The 19,447-nt window shown below is 39.6% G+C and overlaps 1 protein-coding gene across 2 annotated transcripts; it reads right to left on the reverse strand.

Annotated features, from left to right (window-relative positions):
- Positions 1–10,782: 10,782 nt before the first annotated feature.
- Positions 10,783–18,048, reverse strand: LOC121881085 (synapse differentiation-inducing gene protein 1-like). 2 transcript variants are annotated; one of them, XM_042388726.1, is made up of 4 exons: positions 17,760–18,048; positions 15,559–16,035; positions 12,374–12,511; positions 10,783–11,684 (listed from the first exon to the last, which is right to left on the reverse strand). In XM_042388726.1, exons 2-4 carry the CDS (start codon positions 15,973–15,975, stop codon positions 11,526–11,528), a joined length of 714 nt encoding a protein of 237 aa, XP_042244660.1. In that variant the 5' UTR covers positions 15,976–16,035; positions 17,760–18,048; the 3' UTR covers positions 10,783–11,525. The 2 variants fall into 2 exon arrangements, with proteins under 2 accessions (XP_042244660.1, XP_042244661.1); XM_042388727.1 differs by lacking the exon at positions 17,760–18,048 and adding an exon at positions 16,655–16,740.
- Positions 18,049–19,447: the final 1,399 nt, after the last annotated feature.

The following is a 19,447-nucleotide window of genomic DNA, read 5'->3' on the forward strand; positions in this document are numbered from 1 at the left end:
ATTCAGGGAGGATGCTTGACCACTTATCACAAGAAAAAAGTCGTACATGAGATTAGGGGGGGAAATTCACTTTAAAAAAGTTTTGTGTTACTTTAGTACACGAAAAGTTCTGTGAAATCATGCATCCACATTTACATACATCAAAAATATACATTCATTGTAAAAATCCTCGTTTGCCTATTATATGTTGGGGTCAGAATAGAAAGTCAGCTACAGAACAGTTTCCTTTTCATTTCAATTGAGTTCACCTGACCCAAACTTTTTTGGCCTTCAACTACGCCAAAAACCTTCTTAAAACTAAAAATTAATAACTTGTAAATGATGATTTGCTGGAAGCAGCATTTCCAAAAGTATCTTTGAACCCACACAAATCAGAACATTTTGATTTGAGTCTGTAATTTCAGGAGAATTAGGCCTACATTATCAAACATCCTCCTTGCACATCCTCTTTAAAGGTGGAATTCTTATGCAGTCCAATAACCATTTGAGGCTGAGTGAGTTTTGCAAACAGACCGAGCCCCCACCTCCACAGACCCTCATCCCAATTCTGTTATTGAGGCCAAGACATATACAGAGTGAGGATTATTCCTCTAAGTGCAAAGCTATTTAATCCTCTGAGAGTGGAATAGAAGGTTATGATAGATCAGATTTGGTGAAGATCAAGCTGTTTACATTGGATATGAGGAGGTAATTCACAGTATCCCTTATGATGGACAGCCTGTTTGTTGAAGACCATCATAAGATCATCCCAATCCATGCAGAGTGAGATCAGGGGAGGTTTATGGAAAGATTTTTGACTAATGTGATATTAATATTCAATTTCTTTTTTGATGGGGTTATGAGCAGTATGATTTCATTGGTGAGATTAAGTGCCTACAGATCATTTTGGGAAGAGTCTTGGCTCCAGTTGCATGTAGAGTTGAGATGAAACACTGGATGTAGTCAGACTGTAGAGTGTTGAACTGTGGTATTGTTCTGCCCTCTGCTGCACAGATTTATCAGTACAGCTAAAACCCAAGATGGTTGTGTTTAAAGCTGAATCCCTCAAGATATTCAATGAAATACAAAAACGCAATGAAGAGAATCTTGAAAGTGTGCAGATTTTTGGGGAATTACTGCACAAATGTCAATTAAATCTGTTCAAATACCAGTGTGTACTTGAGAGTAAATGAACTACACAACAAAAACAAAAGCAGAGAGGAAAATTAATAAATAAAAGTAAATATCATAATCATTAGTTACTGTCAGGCCTGTATGCATATGTTTTGTCTTTTAACGTGTCCATATGAAAATTGTCAGATTAAACAAGAAAATTCAACTAAAATTATGCATCATTTAAATGTATTTATTGTCATACAACTGAGCTCTCAGACATGGTTAAACTAAAAAACATTTGCAAAATACACTGAAATGGCATTTTTTTCATATTAAATTATGAATGTTTTACATTTGTCGAATGTGCTCAAAAAACAGTTTCTTGAGCTTGACAGTTCATTCTTGACCTTGGAAACAGCAGACAAAAATGCTGTGATGGAGTTGAAAGATACAGAAAAGGTGAGTTAACAGACTTTGATTTGAGTTGTTTGTGTAAAATGTATTTTTTGTCCATTAAACTTTATATGAATCCCATTCTTAATGTTAAACTTTTGCATGCTGCTTTTGTAATCTGTTGGTCAAAATAGTTTCTGAGTTAGTCATTAACTGCAATATACATGTACAATGAATGAAGCATTTGCACATAAACACATACATATGTATATATTGTAAACACATATGTATACAATGTAGTGTATACACATGTATACATAAACATACATACACAAAATGTATATGTACATGTGTTATACAGTATGTGGGTGCTTATGTGTGAGTATTTATATTAAATTATATAGTGTGAGTAGTTATGTATGGTGTGTGTATTTATGTACTGTATACTGTATGTGTATACTGTTTATTTACTACTGTATACTGTTATACAGGGCATACTGATACACACATAAAGCATGTTTACACACACACATACAGTACACACAGTATACACGTACAGTATATTTACATACTACATACATATTCTCACACCTTTATTTATGTGTAAATACATGTGTACATGAATGTGCAGTTGCTTCATTCATTGTTCATTTTGCTTCTTCTAATGACATATTAGAGCTGGTTTTCTCTTCTCTTTTTGATGCTTGTAATCTAGAGATGAATTTGCCGAAAATGTTGAAGTGCAATATTTGTCCACATGGTGGCGGTCTTGAGCTTTATTCAAAATCAGAACCCTTGTAAACTGATGTGCATGTGAATTAAATTACAAGCTCACCATCACATCGTTTGCCATAATACAGTCAATATATGAAAATCCTGGCACTGAAACATCATGTACATCTTGAAATTGATTCACATCTGTCAGGGTGAAAAAAAGAGTTATATTACAGGCTTTTGAGAAGACATGATCTGTTATTTTGATCAATATTTGTCATTTCTTGTCACTCTTGTGGTGCTGCCGGTGATGAGGCTGTCTGCTGTGGGTTAATGGAGACTGGATTGATACTGCGGCTAAATGATGTGTCCTGGTTGGGGGCTGATTTCATCTCCAAGGTTCATTTTTCCAAAGCCATCCTGGGTTGATCACATGGAGTTCTCCTTTACACTTCACTGGATAAGAATCATCATTGCTCCATCTCACAGAAATCAGTAATCTGGGTTTGTGCAGGATATTATAGCTATATTTGTGCAATAATAACGCCAATTTAGCTCAACAAGTCTTTTAGGCTGCTGATTGAAGTGTTACATCTGCAGCCTATTGAATACTACTCTATACTTTAATGATGAAGATTGAAGTCTGATTACACCAGATGAGGGAACAAGGAAATTACATAATGAAAAGTATTTTAGTATCAGGACAGTATTTTATTTACTCGCCTGCTGTTGGCATTTCCTTTAGCATCAAAGCTGTAAAGTAAAACAGTGAAATGAAAAAGAGAATGAATTGTCTTCATATTGTCCAAGCCCGCATAAAACATATTTATTATTTTATTTTCCCTACAAAAAAAGGTGTTGGGCTTAAAAGCTTTTTGAATATTGTGCAGTCTGGATTAAAGGGTTGGACTGATTACAGTAGGATGATGGGAGGTCTGTATCCCTGGATAACCTTTTCTGCAACAGCTCAGCTCTCATAGACCAAGACTCCTCTCTGTCAGTTCTGCCTAGTCTAATGGATATCGTTTTCTCTTGAAGTTGGACTTGACTGCTTGTCTCAGAAAGATTTATGATGTGTGGCACATCACCAGCAGCCGTCCACTCCAGCCCTCAGTGCCCGGTATTTTCAGCAGGCCATCTGTGGGCAGTTTGGATGCCAACTTCTGGGGCCATGTTCATAAAATATATAAGCATAAAAGTAGCTTGTAACTGGCTGAGTTAGGAGAAATTTGTAAAAATAATGGGCATGTCACTGCTAACATTTAACGCTAAGTTTTTGGTTTGAGAGTAATTTACAAAACACTTTTGTGCTACAAGTAGATCCTAAGTAAAAGAAAAGTAAGTGAGTGGGTCATCATCACAAAGACCTACTCAAAGTCAGTTAAATGCTGATCTTTTTTTAATTATTTAATTTTGATTTAAAATTATAGTAAAAGTAACATTTCATTAAAATTTAAGCTCTAATTTAATATTCTGTTTAATTGAATTGAATGTATTAACACTTAATTTACTTAAATTAAATTGAAATTGAATTCAATTGATTAAATTTAATAAATAAACTTAATTTAATTTAAGTGTATTAAATTAAATTTGTATTTAAATTAAATTAAGAATTTAAGATTAGAGTTAATGTATTTAAATATTTTTTAAGTAAATATATTCATCTATTTAACATAATTTCTAATTTAATTGAATAGACACGACATATTTTTCAATTTCAATTTAATTTAATTGAACATCACTTAATGTTTTTATGAAATGAAATGACTTGAATTCATCAATGAAATTAAATTAATCATTTTTTATTGAAACTTTTCACAGACACAGACAAGTCGGCTGTCAACCAATCACTGTAGACACAGTGAGTAAATAAATTCAAAAACATGATGTCATACATAACAACAGGATCAATCCTGCTCCTCTTAGCTTAGGAGTTCTCTCAGTATAAGTTTCAGAGGAAACTCTTTGCTAGGAACTTTTAGTGCTATGGGAGTCTTATGGGGCAGACATAAACTGTGTTAGTCACTGTTTTCTTTAGTATTATCTTACCAGTCTCTATTACTTACTTCTTCATATTCCTTGTCTCAGAAAATGACATCATCTCCCTGTGAAGTGTCAGGTACTCAGTTTGGAATTAAAAACCATCACATCTCTCCGAGTCTTATCTGAAAGCTGCATAGATGTTTCTGCTGGCACAAGACTGCAGTTTTGAGGATCGCTCAGAGCTATTAAAAAAAAAAAAAAAAAAAAAGTCCAGTCTGTACTTATCAAGAAAAGAGAAATATGAACAGATAGACAGCGTTCCCTTTTTGCTCAAGAGTGATAAGTGAAGCCAGTAGATGAGGCTGTGAGGTCCTTATCAGTCCAGAGTGCATCCTGGCAAATGCTGGCGCCACAGAGAGAGTCATGTTGCTGTGTGACAAAGGTGTCAGGGCAGATAAGCATGTATGTGTGAAATGCTTCAAAGATGAGCTTAACTCTGATGTGAAAGTGGGGTTTGAAAGAAAGAGAGCGAGAGAGAGAGAGAGCGAGAGAGAGAGAGATGGGTGTTCAGAAATGGATGCTGACATCTGTTGTGGTAAGCGTTCCTGTAGGGATGTCTTCATTTCCTCATGCATGCTGAAAAATGCCATAAAAATCCTGTTGGGGATACAGATTTGTCTTGCTAAAGCTAAGCAGGGGTGGAAGAAGTACTCAGATCTGTTACTTAAAAGAGCTCTCCGCCAATTTATCACTGTCCGACTGAAGATGGAGTCAGTTTTTTAAAAATCAAAATTGATGCAGCAGAACCAGAGATATCGCCTTTCGTGTTCCATACATTCTTCTTATTGTGTCAAAACTTGGCTCCTACATTTTGGTCGGAGATTGGGATGTGTTATGCTAGTAGCGGCTAATGTAGCCCCAAGCAGAAACGAGGAGCGGGCTACAGAGATTTGGTAACCTTAACTCCACACATTCAAACTTATAATCAGTGTTGCCTCAAGCATATTTCACCATGCATCTATTAATGTTCACAGCCAATCAAGTTGTTACCAGTAATTATCTTCTTTTGCATCCATTTTTATGACCAAACAGTCCCTGTATAAGTAACTATCTGGAACTATCACTGAATGACACTATACTGCATTTAAAGCGAAAAGGCCTTAAGCTCAGGGATAATGTTAGCTGGTTAGCTAGCTAGCACTGATGATTATTTAATGTTAATTAAAGAAAGCTCACAAACAAGTAGTTGCTGTTTTTACTGACATTGTTTAGCCCTTTACTCTTTGTAAAAAAATCTCCTTATGTACATTCCCTGTTTTGTAGGATGGAAATTTAGCTATTGATAATAGCAGGGGACGACAAACTAACACTTGTTGGCACTTGTTAACACTAATATTAATTACTTTGAGGGTTATAAAATAAAACTACTGATGCTTAAGTCACTTTAAATAGAGAAATTCTGAAGCTCTAAATAATTTACAAATTCATTCAAGTCATACCATAATATGGCATATTATGATGTGAGCTAAGATCGGTTGTTCATACTTACATTGCAGTTAACACAACCACAGTTTGCAACGATCAACACGACTTCCACACAAGCGGGAAGCTCCGGGTCTGAAAGCCAATGCCAAAGTGCCTTAAACCTGCATTTTCTCTAATAGCCAGCAGGGGGTGACTCCGCTTCCTCCAAAAAGAAGTCTGATTGTATATAAGTCTATGAGAATATGACCTTACTTCTCACTTGATTTATTACCTCAGTAAACACTTTCCTAATGAATTTATGGTTTCAATTGCTAGTTACAAGTCTTCTTCAACACAGCATGATTTTCATTTTGGAAATTATGGTCCCATTTAAAGTAAAATAGCCAATAAAGTAGGGTTTGCTTTAGGGCCTGGCTACCTTGTGATTGACAAGTCACTACTGTGGTGCGTAAATTGATTACGTACACTAAATATTGTAACCCCAGATTAGAATAGGACTATAGGCAGAGCTGTTGCTATTTTAGTATGTTTTCAGTTCATGAAAGTTAACTAACATTTTGATTGCCTAAAAAAAGTCTTGTTCAGGGTTCGGTTGTACTAAAAGACCCTCTAAGGAATCAGCTCTTCAGTTTTTCCGGCAAGTACATTTTGTTTTAAGCCTGTTTTTCGCTAGCCAAAATTAGCATTAGCATTATCACAGTTAACCATAAACTGTAAATGCGCTGCACTAACCAAGCTAGCAGCTAGTGTTAGGGCTAGCTCTACCCTCTAGTCCAAATATGGTCACCTCTGGCTCCAAAAATCCAAGATGCTGATGGTCAAAATGCCAAACTTGGGAGTCCACAAAGCAATGGGTGATGTCGGTGGTTATGTCCATTGTGTTTTTTACAGTCTATGCTTCCACACTTCTGCTGTACGAGCTTTCTGCTACCACTTGCTTTATAGCTGGAGGGAACTAAGTAGCCTATATTATTGTGGCCAAAAACACTTACTGTGAAAATAAACATTTGCGATTTCTAAAGCTGTCCAATGGAGCATGTGCATGATGCCTCTGGCCTCAAGTGAAATCGCTTGAGGGAGTTTTCTCAGACTCCCTTTGTTCATCTAATTAACTGCTGCATTTAGTAAGCTGTAGAGCCAATAGAGAAGAACCAGAAACCAGAAACTAGAAACCAAAAACGTGTTGCTTTGACATAAAGAATTACTTAATGATAAACTTGCTTTATGCAAGGATTTTCCATTTTACAAAAGGCAAGACACATATTCTTGAGAAGCAGACTTAAATCTTAACTCAAGTACAAGTCAAACAAAAATACAATTTTCATAAGCTCTGTGTTTAGCTGTTGCATGTTATTAGTCCTCTTAACAATTCATGAGTTTAATCCATGCTTACATCTATTTTCATATACTAGGGAACAGGAGGGATATACTCATCATCAGTTCACAAAATTACTGTGAATGTAAAATAAAATACATACTCTGGCTGCAGTAAAAATCTTCTGGATTTGGCTCTGGATGTGTTGGAATACCAGTATATGAAACTCCCAGTGTGTTGCAATGCTGAGTAAGTGCTATCCTATTCTCATTTCTATTCATTTCTGTGTGTAACCTGTTGAAATCTCAAAAGGCGCCAGACATTTGGCTCCATCCATTGTCAGAGACGTCATTGGTTCTGCTGTTGACCTAGAAAGTGTCCCTGTAATAATCAAATATACATTAAATTTATCTGGCTGCATGAAAAATAATCTCTGGATGAACTTCAAACAGCATGCAAGTGTCTGTAATCTACCAAAATGAACTGCGTGGTTCTAATTTAAGATCTATTTTCCACTTTTACAACATAACCACTGTTTCCCCAAATGACTTTAAAATTCAGGACACAATTTCCACACTCCTCATTCCCATCCTCACATTGTTGTTTTGGGTGGTGAGTTGAAAAGGTGTGTGAATCTTGTTTTAGTGTCTCTCACTTGACTTTTTTGTCTTTTCACGAGTGAAATTCTGTAGCTTTCCAGGATTTGTTCATGTCCAGTAAACGAAATGATACAAAGTCTACCATCACAGCTTTTTCACTGTTACTGTTGCAACCACTTGAAATGAATACTCTTTTGTGGAGGCATGGCACAAACCAACAATGTTGTTATGTGTGTGTTGTCCATGAGCAGAGTGGTGACAGGTATTTCATCAAAGCAATGATAAGAATCTGAAAATGCCTTTCAGTCGCATGAACAGTCAAGAGCATCATGCTCCTTATTAATGTAGCTCTCAGTTCTAATGTCTTTTTGTCTTTCCACTCCCTTCAAGTTTCTTATCCATTTTGTTTCAGCCCATTCATCATTGTTTTCCTCTAGAAATGTGTTTTTCCACTTCAGTTTTGCATGCTAGACCCATTCATTTTCCTTTTTAGTCATTTGCTAGATGTGACAGGTCGGAGTATGACTTTGTCAGACTTGACAAAAACAGACTTGTGGTTAATTTTAGTTGAGATGATTATATTTAGAAACACATTGTGCACAATTTAATAATCGCTATAAAACAAAACCTGTGCTGCATACAATGTTCTTCACTCTATAACTGAATCTATATAATGAAATACTGGCAGTAGCTCAGATTCAACCTGCGTCTGCCTCTTGGTAAGTTTTTATTCACATGGGGGTGGATGACTAATAAAATCAGTTTGCTTCTGGTGGTCTGAGCTATAGATGCTGTGAGTGAGTGAGTGAGCAGGCGTGGGTGAAGCTTCCTATCTATTGAGGGAGAGAAAACACATGCAGTGCTGCACTCGCTCACAGAGAGAGCCCACTTCAGCACCCCATACAGCTCCCATTGATGAGAGTAGCACTTTCGCCCCCGTCTCCCCCATCGAGCCACATTTCATGCATTAGGGACTTGCCTGGAGAGAAGGTACAAAAGAGAAAACAGACAAATATAGGAGAGGTCAGGCTGCGAAAGCTATATCTTTAAGTCTTGCTTACCTTGCCATCTGCTCCATTTAGCCTATTGCAGTGAATGGTAGAGGTGTAATGAATCTTTTCTCTTCTGTTTCTTGAGCTGAGCATATGATCAATGCTGTCTGCAAAGTTGAATCTGAGGGGCACTGAGTGGTTTAGGATACACTGGCTCTGAGGGCAAATGTTCTGATTGGATGGCAGGTGGGGGGAAAGAGAATGGGACAAGCATGATGATCCTTCCAAGTCCTAGAGGGGAATAAAGTGCAGCTCTCATTTTGTTCTGACATCATGACTTCAGAGAGCAGGCATTGTTCCTGATGCTAACAGCACTTTGGCAGCTAAAGTCACCTCCAGGCTAGACAGTGAGTGATGCCAAAAGACGGCGAAGAGCCATGCCAGTTACAGCAGAGGCTTGTGCCTGCAATAGCAAATTGTCAATATAACACGCTTTTGTCGACAATACGCTCTGACAGGCTTCTCTAACCACACAATTCATGTCTTGTTCTCTAGAACAGTGTTTCACAACCTTTATTGTCTGATGTATCACCACAGCCCAGATGAGCTTAAGTGCCCTTCCCATCAACCCCACCCATCATGTTCCAAATATGCTATGAATGACTTTAATATAAACTGGATATTATTTATTATGAACGATATAAAAGTGGATATAGTTACATTTTTTTTCATACAGTTAAATTGTCAATATTGTGGTTGCTTTGCTCAAGTTTGCATTTGTGCTACTACTGTATCACTTGGAGTGTCCAAAGCTGTATGATTCAACCCTTTATCCATTACTTCACAGGTTGTCATTTGTGTATTGATTGGTCAGCAAACTCTGAGAAGGTGGGTCTTACTCATGACTTTATATAAAGATGGACGACATGACAGCTCACCAAAAGTGAAGCCAAAATATCTTGATTGCCCCCTGGTGGCTGGCTGCAGTAAAGGTCATAAATCCTGCGATCTGCATGTTAGTGGATGGGACATGAACCAATCCATAAAAATTAAAGTGCACGTCAAATAAATTTTTCCAAAAGATGGTTTCTGTCATTTTAGGTAGTTCTTATCACACTGATCTTTGTCCAAGTGCTCATTTTTCTGATAAGTTTGTTTTTAATTAGTTATTTGATGATATAAAAAGAGGGTGTAACGTCGTGATTGACAGCTGTGACGGTTGCTCTCAAACCTCCATCAGGCGACAGGACGGCTGGGGGAGCGTGTCCCACGGGCCATCATCCCGCCACCGGAATCTACTGTGCAGACTCTGGCTCCAAATGACGTCACATAGGCTTCTTGTTGTTGTACTCTGATTTTTTAGTTTGGCTCATGTCCCATCCGCTAACATGAAGGGGGTGGGACTTAAGACCCATACTGCTGCCAGCCACCAGGGGGCGATTGAGATGTTTTGGCTTCACTTTTGGGGAGCTGTCATGACGTCCATATTTATAGGCAGTCAATGATTTGAACTGGGCGGAGCCAAGATGGCGCTGGAGTGAGCTTTATATGTGGTTGTATGGACCTCGAGGAATGACACTTTGGGTTTTCCTCAATAATATCCTGTTGAAGTTTATTTAAGTTGCAAATGCCTGTACTTAAATGTCAAATTAAGTACCGAAGTTACCAACTACCAGATACCAACTGTATTTTTTGGAAAAACCACCTTCTCTTGTAACATGTCTTGGCATCAACTTTTTGAAGTTAGCATTATTAGATTTGAACCGTTCATTCATTACTTTAGGCTAACCATTTGAACTATTTATCCATTACTTTTAACTAACTATTTGAACTGTTTATGAATTACTTTTAGCGGACAATTTCAACTTTCAATAATTTCAAATTCCCTGCTCATTTGCTCACTAGTTTTCACATACTAGCAGACATGTGCTACAACTCAGACTGATGGGCAGCTTATTATAAATATAGTAAAGATTAGCATAAAACCAATTTGTAACCTTATTTGACTGATTATTTTCCTCCTTGACATAAGAATGTGGATATTTTTATTAAATCCAATCTTTAGTTTACCTTAATTAGTTAATTAGTTGAGCTTTCAATGTATCCCCTGGCAACTGCAGGATAACCTTCTGGTTGGAACTCACTGCTCTAAAACACTGTGCTCATGAGAGACAATTAATATGAAGATGAGAGACATGAGAGATGATTCATTATTCATGCCAAATGTATTTATTTACTCAATTTACAGTACACAATAAACACAAATAACCCTCACTGCTCAGCAGCTTTGTGTACAGTCTGACAATAACCCTCTATTATGGGTCCACTTTTCACTGTTTACCAACTGGATTAATTTTCGGTGTATTCCTTCAGTAAACAGTCACATAAAAACCCACTGGCTGACTGTTTTCCATGGAATTAATTTACAAAGTGGACAATACACAATCTGCAATAGTATTGACAGAGAATACATCTACTGTAAAGGTAAAATAAAAATGCTGTAAACGTCTAATGTGGCAGACGGTAGGTAGTTATTTGACCGCTATGAGCTCAGTTTTTTCTAACATATAGATACAGCATAGTCTTTGTGGAAGATTTTTCATCTTTGTCAGCACTGTCTTTTCTTCTTCTTACTGTCTCTTCTTCTTGTGGTGGTGGAATACCTTGGTGGGAGTGTTGTATCCCAGAAATAAAGATTCAGTCCAGATCAATATGCAGTCCAAGTAGCTAATCCATCCACACATCTTGTTTTTTTTCTTTCTCTCTCTCTGGTTAGTCTTTTCTCTTCATACTGTATAGCTTCTTCTTTTCCCAGACAGACAGACAGGCAGCAGCAGCAGCACACACCTTCAGGACAGGCGAACAGATCTGTCCAAGCTCGTCTTTTCCCTTCCTCCCACCTTACCTCCTCTTTCTCTCTATCTTCCCCCAAGCAGACCAGTCCCAGCGCTATACGTGTCCAGGCTTGGACAGGTAGGCTATGAGGGCCACAACCACCCCCACATACATCCCTGTTCCAACAGTAATGGAAAGAGCAGCCAGGAATAGGGCTCTTCTGGAGCTCATTCCTGCTCTGGAGAAGTCTCCCTTAGCGATGGCCTTGCCAGTCTGACAAAACAAAACAGAGAGTGAAATGAGGCGGTGTTACTCATCAGCACCGAGTGTATGAGTAGGTGTTAAGCCACAGTTAAAAGAGAGAAAACAAGAAATGCTCTCAGGGAGCCATTAGTTACCATGGCAATTAGGTCATTATACCTCTGACAGTGACAAATGTGTTGTTTGGGTGTTTTGGTTTCCTATCAAAAAATGAGCCTGGCCTTTATTCATTCTTCTGACACATTATTTTCTGTTTCAGTATAATTGTCTCTGCAATTATTCTGGGTGATGTTGCAAAACCACTAAGATGTATGCTGTACTTTGTTTGTGGTTGCAGGGCTTGAGCCTTGTTTTTTCTCAGATCAGAAAGATACTAACATTGGACACACCTAAGGTGAGGCTATAATGACAAATACAATGACATGCTGTGACCGTGTATTAGCAGAATAATGCGATCGCAGTCCACTGCTTACAGAGAAAAATATCAATGTTAATGGGTTGTTAATGAGAATACAGTGCGCTCACAAGAGGGCCGAACCTGCTAAATTTACGCAGTCAATCATCTGAAACAACTACAAGGAGGGTCACAGGGTGGAAAATGGGCTGCAGTAGCTCTTGTCTTAGTGCTTATGCTCACTGACCTTAAGTAGAATGCAGTATAATCAGAGGTAATGACAGGCTTGAGGTTTCTGGGCTTTTACCTTGTGAGAATAGTAAAAGGCAATGATGCCCAAGGGCCAGAAGCAGCAGAGCATGGAGAAGATGGCTAGGCCCAGGTAGTCTCGAGGGGGCAGCACAATGAAGTTGTCCTCACTCTCACTGTCACTGGAGCTGTCACTCTGGAAGACAGTTTGATTAAAAATAATTAAATGTCAGAAAAGGAAAGGATGAGAGTACTTAGTGTATATTTTCACAGTGGAAGTACATTTTATGAGACAAATGACACATCTTTAGAATGAGACAAAGATGAGCAGTAGTGAGATTGACACCAAAATAATAATAGAGTAAGGGAGACATGTAGAAAGTCAGGTCTATTTTGGACATCTTCACAGTGGTGCAGCTTGACAACACAGGCCAGCCTATCTGCCCTTTTTCCACTACCACCCAGGACAGGATGTGCTTAGCCAGCCAGAGAGGATTTGGTGCCTCTGTCAACACCCATGAGCGGCCTGACAGATAACACAGGATTAACGGATTGTTCCATCATTGCGAGGTGACAGGGGAAACGGCAAGAAGACAGTGTCATTTATGTGCTAAATTGCTTCTACAGCATGAGAGACGTCCACCATCTCTCCCGTCGTTCTCCTCAATACACCAGGCAGCCTGTAAGCCAGTGAGTGTTCAACAGGCTCCCTACTACTGTGCCTCAACACTCAAACTCCGAGCCACAGGGGCTGAGCCGACTAATGAATGATGGATTCGAATGCCACTCAGACTACATTGGCACATCGTGCCTGCAGCAAGGGTGGCAATGTGACTGCATGGGTGACCTTTAAAAGGACGTGGCCTTACTTTTCTCTGCTGTCCCAGAGACGGAGTGGATGTTTGTCTAAATAAATAGCTCCCATAAGGACCAGCTTTCATTTGTTAGTCTTGCTGCCTGCAGGGATCAATCAAAGCAGGGAAAAAGAAGGTGCAAAATAGAAATCGATATGTAAGGCAGGAACTGAGCCAACCATTTTAGAGGTAATTAAAGAACTGTCAGGGAAGCGGACAAAGAAAAAAGGAAGCATATTTGTGCACTAAAAACAAAATTTCAAGCATGTTGTGCACAATTCCTTCTTTTGCCTTCTTATCTTATCTACATTCACCAAACCACAGGATCTAATGTAATTATCTTGTGCTATTTTGGGAGCGTTTCTGTTATTTAGATATACGAGGGAAGTGGAGGATGGCAGCGCTATACTATCCAAACTGTCTCCTAACAACTACCTTTGCCAAGAAAAGATTATGAAGCTCTCTGTTATCTGCTTTATGAACACTGTCCACCTGGACAGCTGGGTGTGATCCATCAAAACAGCAGCTGGTCATAACCACATAATCTGACATCACATGAATAAACTGGTGGGCACAAACAGCAGTAATCTCCTTTTATCTTTGTAGCAAGACCTGATAACAGTTCTGAATGACTGGTGCATTCAGTCCCACTGACAGTCTGCATGACACTGAGTCCGGTCAGCTGGGGACACGGTCCCAGTCTGGTTGGTTGCCAGTATAACTGATGGGTCTCCATCAAGGTGCAGTGCCTTTAATAACCCTGTCACAGCTCTCTCCGAGGCCTCGTTAGAGTCTGGAGGGGACAGTCGACGCAACAAGAGGGAACACATGCAGACCCCAGTGCCCTGTTAGTCAGAGGCAATCACAGTGGCACAGGTTCTTGTGACTTTGTTGCATGGATTTTATTTTTTCTCTGTGACACAGATGTCAAACATCTGCTGATAAATACTATGGGTGGAATTATTATTATTAAGTAACACTACTTGCTTTTTTCTGTTGCTGGGTCTACACAGTGGATAGTCTGCAGTGGAAATGTACAGTGATCATATGGGTTGCAGTAAGGAGGAGAAAAAACACTACTGTACTGTGTAAACAGCAGATGCAAACTGCTACAGATTATATACTGGACTTTTAGGATGTTTACGAAACTCTGCCATCTGCCAATAACTGTGAAAGTCCTCTAAATGTCTGACTTGCTGTTGTATAAAACCTCTATACATCAACACACATTTGGCACATACCCAAGACTTGAATTAATGTTTATCCCTAAATAAATCTATAATGTGCAGGTTTGTGTGTGTTTTCATGTATACAAAACACAGAGATCTGTGCACATAGTAACACACACACACACACACACACACACACACACACACACACACACACACACACACACACACACACACACACACAGGAAGGGAAAGTAAAGAAACACAGGTGCTGAGCAGTTAGTCTTATAATCCAGCTGGAAAACCAACTTTCATCTCAGAGCTGTTCATCATATTCATTTGCTCTTTTCAATTGACATGGAATAACTTAAGCTCCTGGCTCACCTGCTCCGACAGCCATGCATCAGCAGAGTTCCTCTTAATACGCTCAAAGCACGGCATTACTTATGGCATTAATGGCAGTTGCTGCCATGTCTCTATCTATCTGCCGGGCCTCCGAGTGACAAGAGCTAGCGCGATCATCAGCCCAGTTAGGGTGCTATTCTTCTTCTGCCAGCTCAGAGCCCTGGGTATTTCACAAGCCTTCCTGGGTGAAATTAGATTTTTACCACTTCTGAAAAGACTTTGCTCTCTTGCTGTCATGGCTTTCCTTGGGGAGCATAGTTATAGTTCTAAGAGAACAATAGCCTGGATAGATGAAATCAGATGTGTCATTTTCTTAAAATGCAATTATAAAACAAAAGTGTACAATTACCCAGCACTAGATTTGAAAGGGTCGAGCAAATTGACCATTTAGAGAACAGCATGAGAAATGGGCATGAATCACACTGGCAGTCTATTAGAACAGTAAATGAAATAATAAGCATCACCATGAGTCACATTTCACTGAAAGATGGACCTGACAGTCACAAGTAAGTGTTAAAACACCTTTAATTTCATATAGCACCTCAATATTATAATTACGCTGTCAAACACTGCCAAATGGCTCTTACTTGCATCATTTTGCAAGTAAGCCATTTTGCATATGTTGGTTAAGGTAATTATTTCCATATAGCTTGGAGCAGAAGTGAGACATCTGAAGTACCTTTCTGCCTCTGCACACTTATAACCATATATCAGGCTACAATTGAAATATATACTGCAGGGTTGTGGGGACCCAGTATATCAGGCACCTACAATGCCCGAAACATCATGCTTTGTTCTGGTGTGTGATCTCTGACCTCATATTCAGGACCCTGCTCCTCCTCCACCTCGTATGACACCGTCTGGATCTTGTCTCCTTGTATGCTGTCCAAAGGGTTCTCTGTGGAAACTCCGTCCAACACAGTGTCCTTACTCTCTGTGAAAGTGGTCTCAAAACTCTCGCTCTTTGAGTCCTTGCTGTGGAGGCTGGTGTCATCCTTGTACAAGATGAAATTCGGCCTGTAGAAGGCCTCGACCGCAAGATGAAGAGAAGTGGCATCCAGGAACTGCTGAGTCTTATTCTTGCCATTAGTCCCAGTGTAGTAGTAGCCGATGAGGCTGTCCTGGTAAGGCTGGCTTGGGTAGTCGCACTGGTAACCTTGGTAGTCGTTGTGCACCGTGTGCCTGCTGGTTTTGTCTAGCAGAGGGTTCTGGAGCTCGCTGAGGCTCTCCATGATTGGCAGGTTCAGATGTCTAGTGGATCAGAGGATGGAGTCCGAGAAAGGTTTGGCAGTCTGGCAGCGGGAAAAAAAACACGTTAAGCACAGTTACAATAAAGCTTGATTAATACAACCTTTAAAAGAGTAAAATCGTGACTGTGCAGTCAGATAAAACATGGGGTTTTAGCAATAATCTGCTCTCTAGTACATGAATTTATTTGGTGGAATATTTAATCTTGTTTAGCAATCAGTATTCCTCTCACACACTCTCTCTCCAGTCTGAGCCATAAAATCACCATCTGCTGTACGTTCAACTGTTGCATCTTACACCCCCAGATTCATATAAACATGTAGGGAAAAAATATCTTCCACATGTCACAGCTGCCTATATTGAAAACCGGCAAAAGTGTGGCAGGTGCTGCTGTATCTTGCAGTGCATACTGATTACTTTGACTAGTCTGTGGATTGGCCTCCCTGACGTCTCCTGAATGTTTTCAAATGCACAGATCACGAACAGGCCATGTTACTGAAGAGTGGGACAATTGAGTTTGGGAAAAAATCTATTCTATAAAACACAGAAACACTATCAAGAGAGAACAGTTCCTCCACTTACAAGCTGTGATCTGAGCATGTCCAGATTTGAGTAAGCAAATACATTATATTTTATTTTGTAAATTAGCCATTCAGCACCAACCTCTTGATCAACAAAGACTTTATCCATCAAATTAATCTTTCATCCCATGTTGAAATAACATATTAGCCACTGAAGCAGCTGCATCAAATTTAGGAATCAGCAGAAAGTAGCAAATCAAGTCAGAGTCAAACGAGTGTGGCAGGGCTTGATTTATGTGGTTTAGGTAGGGGACTGAGTGGCACAGAGTGAAATATAGACATACAGAGAAACACCTTAAAATGTAATGCCATCTAGTGCAAGAACATTATAAACTTTAGCCTCAAGACACAAATTTAACAAAAGCTAAAATATAGAAAGGCTCACAAAGCTAGTATTGTATTGGACTCATCATATATCCTGCATGTGTAATAGTTCCACTGTCCTTCAAGAGAAGATAAGTGGATCTACAGAGGACCTTTTGCCTCCGTGACCCCGAGAACCAAAGTGCACGCAGACACGGTATGCGCAGAGTTGTTCAGTCTGAATTATGTGGGCCAGCGGCTGATTCTGATCCCACACACTAGACAGGCTCGGTATCTTCTACACAGTGTCCTGCGGTTTCCATTCTCACATGCCTCTCAGTCTGAGCCACTCTCTCAGATAACAGAGAATGCCATTATACACCACATTAGACAACAAAAACCACATCCCACATCCACAAATAATTCATCTGACACAAGGAGATGGGCACTTAGCACGTGTGTGTGTGTGTGTGTGTGTGTGTGTGTGTGTGTGTGTGTGTTATGTGTGTGTGTGTGTGTGCTTGGACTCCACAATTATTAATGATCATGAGTACCCTCTACCTTCTCTCTCTCCTTCTGTTTATTTATTACAATATGTACATCTCTGTCCCCCTCTCCCTTTCTCTCTCTCTCTCTGTCTCTCTCACTCTCCCTCGCTCTCATACACACAAGCAAAAACATACTATTTTCATGATCTTACTTCACATTAACATTGGAAATACCACATTTACAAATTTTCTACCTCATCATAAGTACAATTTTCAGAATTTTGGACTATTTTGTTTTATAAAGAAATCTCACATCCGCCCAAAATTGACAATCTAGGGGGAATTTCTTGGATACTAGCTGAAAATATCCGAAAAATAATAAGTAATGAGTCTTACCTGTAGTGGAAAATCCTTCGGCAGGTTTATTCAGCATCGTTCCTCGGCGCAACTGACTCGATGGAGACGGACGGACCAGCCTTTCTACTTCACATTATCAGTTTTGGGAAGCTGCCATCCTAGTACAACATACGGCATCCGATTAAAGGAAGTTATTCCGTGTGTGTGTGTAAGAATGGACTTTGCTCGCTGAGCCCTGCCTGCCATACCACCGCTGCGTCTGACAGGTAGATTTTACGCACAGTATCACATTGAGCTCAGACTCCCAAACAACTCCGGCAGAGGCTGAGCTGACTCCAGCCAACTGATTGGCTGTGTGAGGCGCGCTGTAAACTCTACTGCCGACCACGGATTTGACATTTCCAAAAATCTACTTGCCTTGCTTGGGCGTCTGCCTCCATCCCATAGCTCCATCCTGGTGATGACTGCTTCTGGCTGGGGGTCTTACGCCCCCGCCCCCACTTCCCGAGGAAGACACCGAATTAGTTTTAGATCAAACATGAGGCAGCATTCTCACTTTGCAGACTCATATTTATACTTTCACAGTTTCATTGTAGGCTGTTTAAGTGTTATTTTCTTCCCCACTGAGGACGCCCACTAAATGTAGAAAACACACAACACAGACGGCAACTTCACAAATCTGTTGCATTTGTTATAAAGGATTCCCCTTCTTCACTTAATTTCCACTTTTATTCTTTTTTTTTTTTCCAGAGAAGATTCCAATTTATCTTAATTTCCAACAAATGGCTGGTCCCTACATGCCTCTGAGCTGTCTCCAAATATAGCCCAGGAATAAGCCACTATTAAATTCATTGCACATTTATATTTGATTAATATTTTAGACAAATCTCATGCATTTATCATGAGCCTGCCAATTTGGTTGTGCCTTTAACCTCACTCTGCTAAGCTGCTTATGCTTTTATGTCACCATTTATCATTGTAAACACAGTTTACATAACATTAATATAGATGTATTTCCTATGCAAGCAAATGTGTGGCATAATAGATTACACACAACAAAATTAAGCCTAATTTATTTTGATCCCAGTGGAGAATGATAATGACAGAACGACAGTATTTAAAGGGAGTCAGTCTGTGGTTTGGACTCATTTAAAAACACACTAAAAACAGTGTCTATCACAGGTTGTAATGCTATGCCTAAAAGTAAAAGACTGATATACAGCCTCTGAACACTGGACACATATCTTATTCAGAAGGAGCACTCTGTTCCACAGGCTCATAAAAATGTCTGGAGTTAATAATGTGCAAGCCCAGGCTCTGTCACTTTCACTGTGAGATGCATTAAGGTGCTGATGGACACTTTATGGTGGAAACATGGGGCTGCATTTATAAGACTGGGCACACGTGAGCTGCGTCTATCCCGGAGTCACCTTGTGTTCACATGCATGAGGCAACGTGGCATAACATCCCTGCCGTCTCCGTGATGGATCCCACTCCCTCAGGAGATGAGTATATTAGAAGAGGGGGCGAGGGGGGGACCAGAACCTGTAACTGTTTATCCTCTCTCCCTCTTGCTTTCTCTCTCTCTCTCTCTCTCTCTCTCTCTCTCTCTCTCTCTCTCTCTGTCTGTCTGCCTTCATAGCAGACTTCAGGGTAACATTTTCTGATAAAGATCAATGTCAAATTGGCACAGGAACATCCAGCACCTGAAACATCCAGATCTAAAG

Source organism: Thunnus maccoyii, chromosome 16 (assembly GCF_910596095.1).
Source record: "Thunnus maccoyii chromosome 16, fThuMac1.1, whole genome shotgun sequence".
NCBI classification, from domain to species: domain Eukaryota; kingdom Metazoa; phylum Chordata; class Actinopteri; order Scombriformes; family Scombridae; genus Thunnus; species Thunnus maccoyii.

Bases quoted from the DNA above. Each gene is read 5' to 3' on its own strand.
- LOC121881085 (XM_042388726.1), bottom strand. From the start codon at position 15,975: ATGGAGAGCCTCAGCGAGCTCCAGAACCCTCTGCTAGACAAAACCAGC. The intron at 12,512-15,558 runs GTCAGAGATCAC...ACTGTCTTCCAG, and splicing joins AGCAGGGTCCTGAATATGAG to AGTGACAGCTCCAGTGACAG. The intron at 11,685-12,373 runs GTAAAAGCCCAG...TTGTTTTGTCAG, and splicing joins CCTTTTACTATTCTCACAAG to ACTGGCAAGGCCATCGCTAA.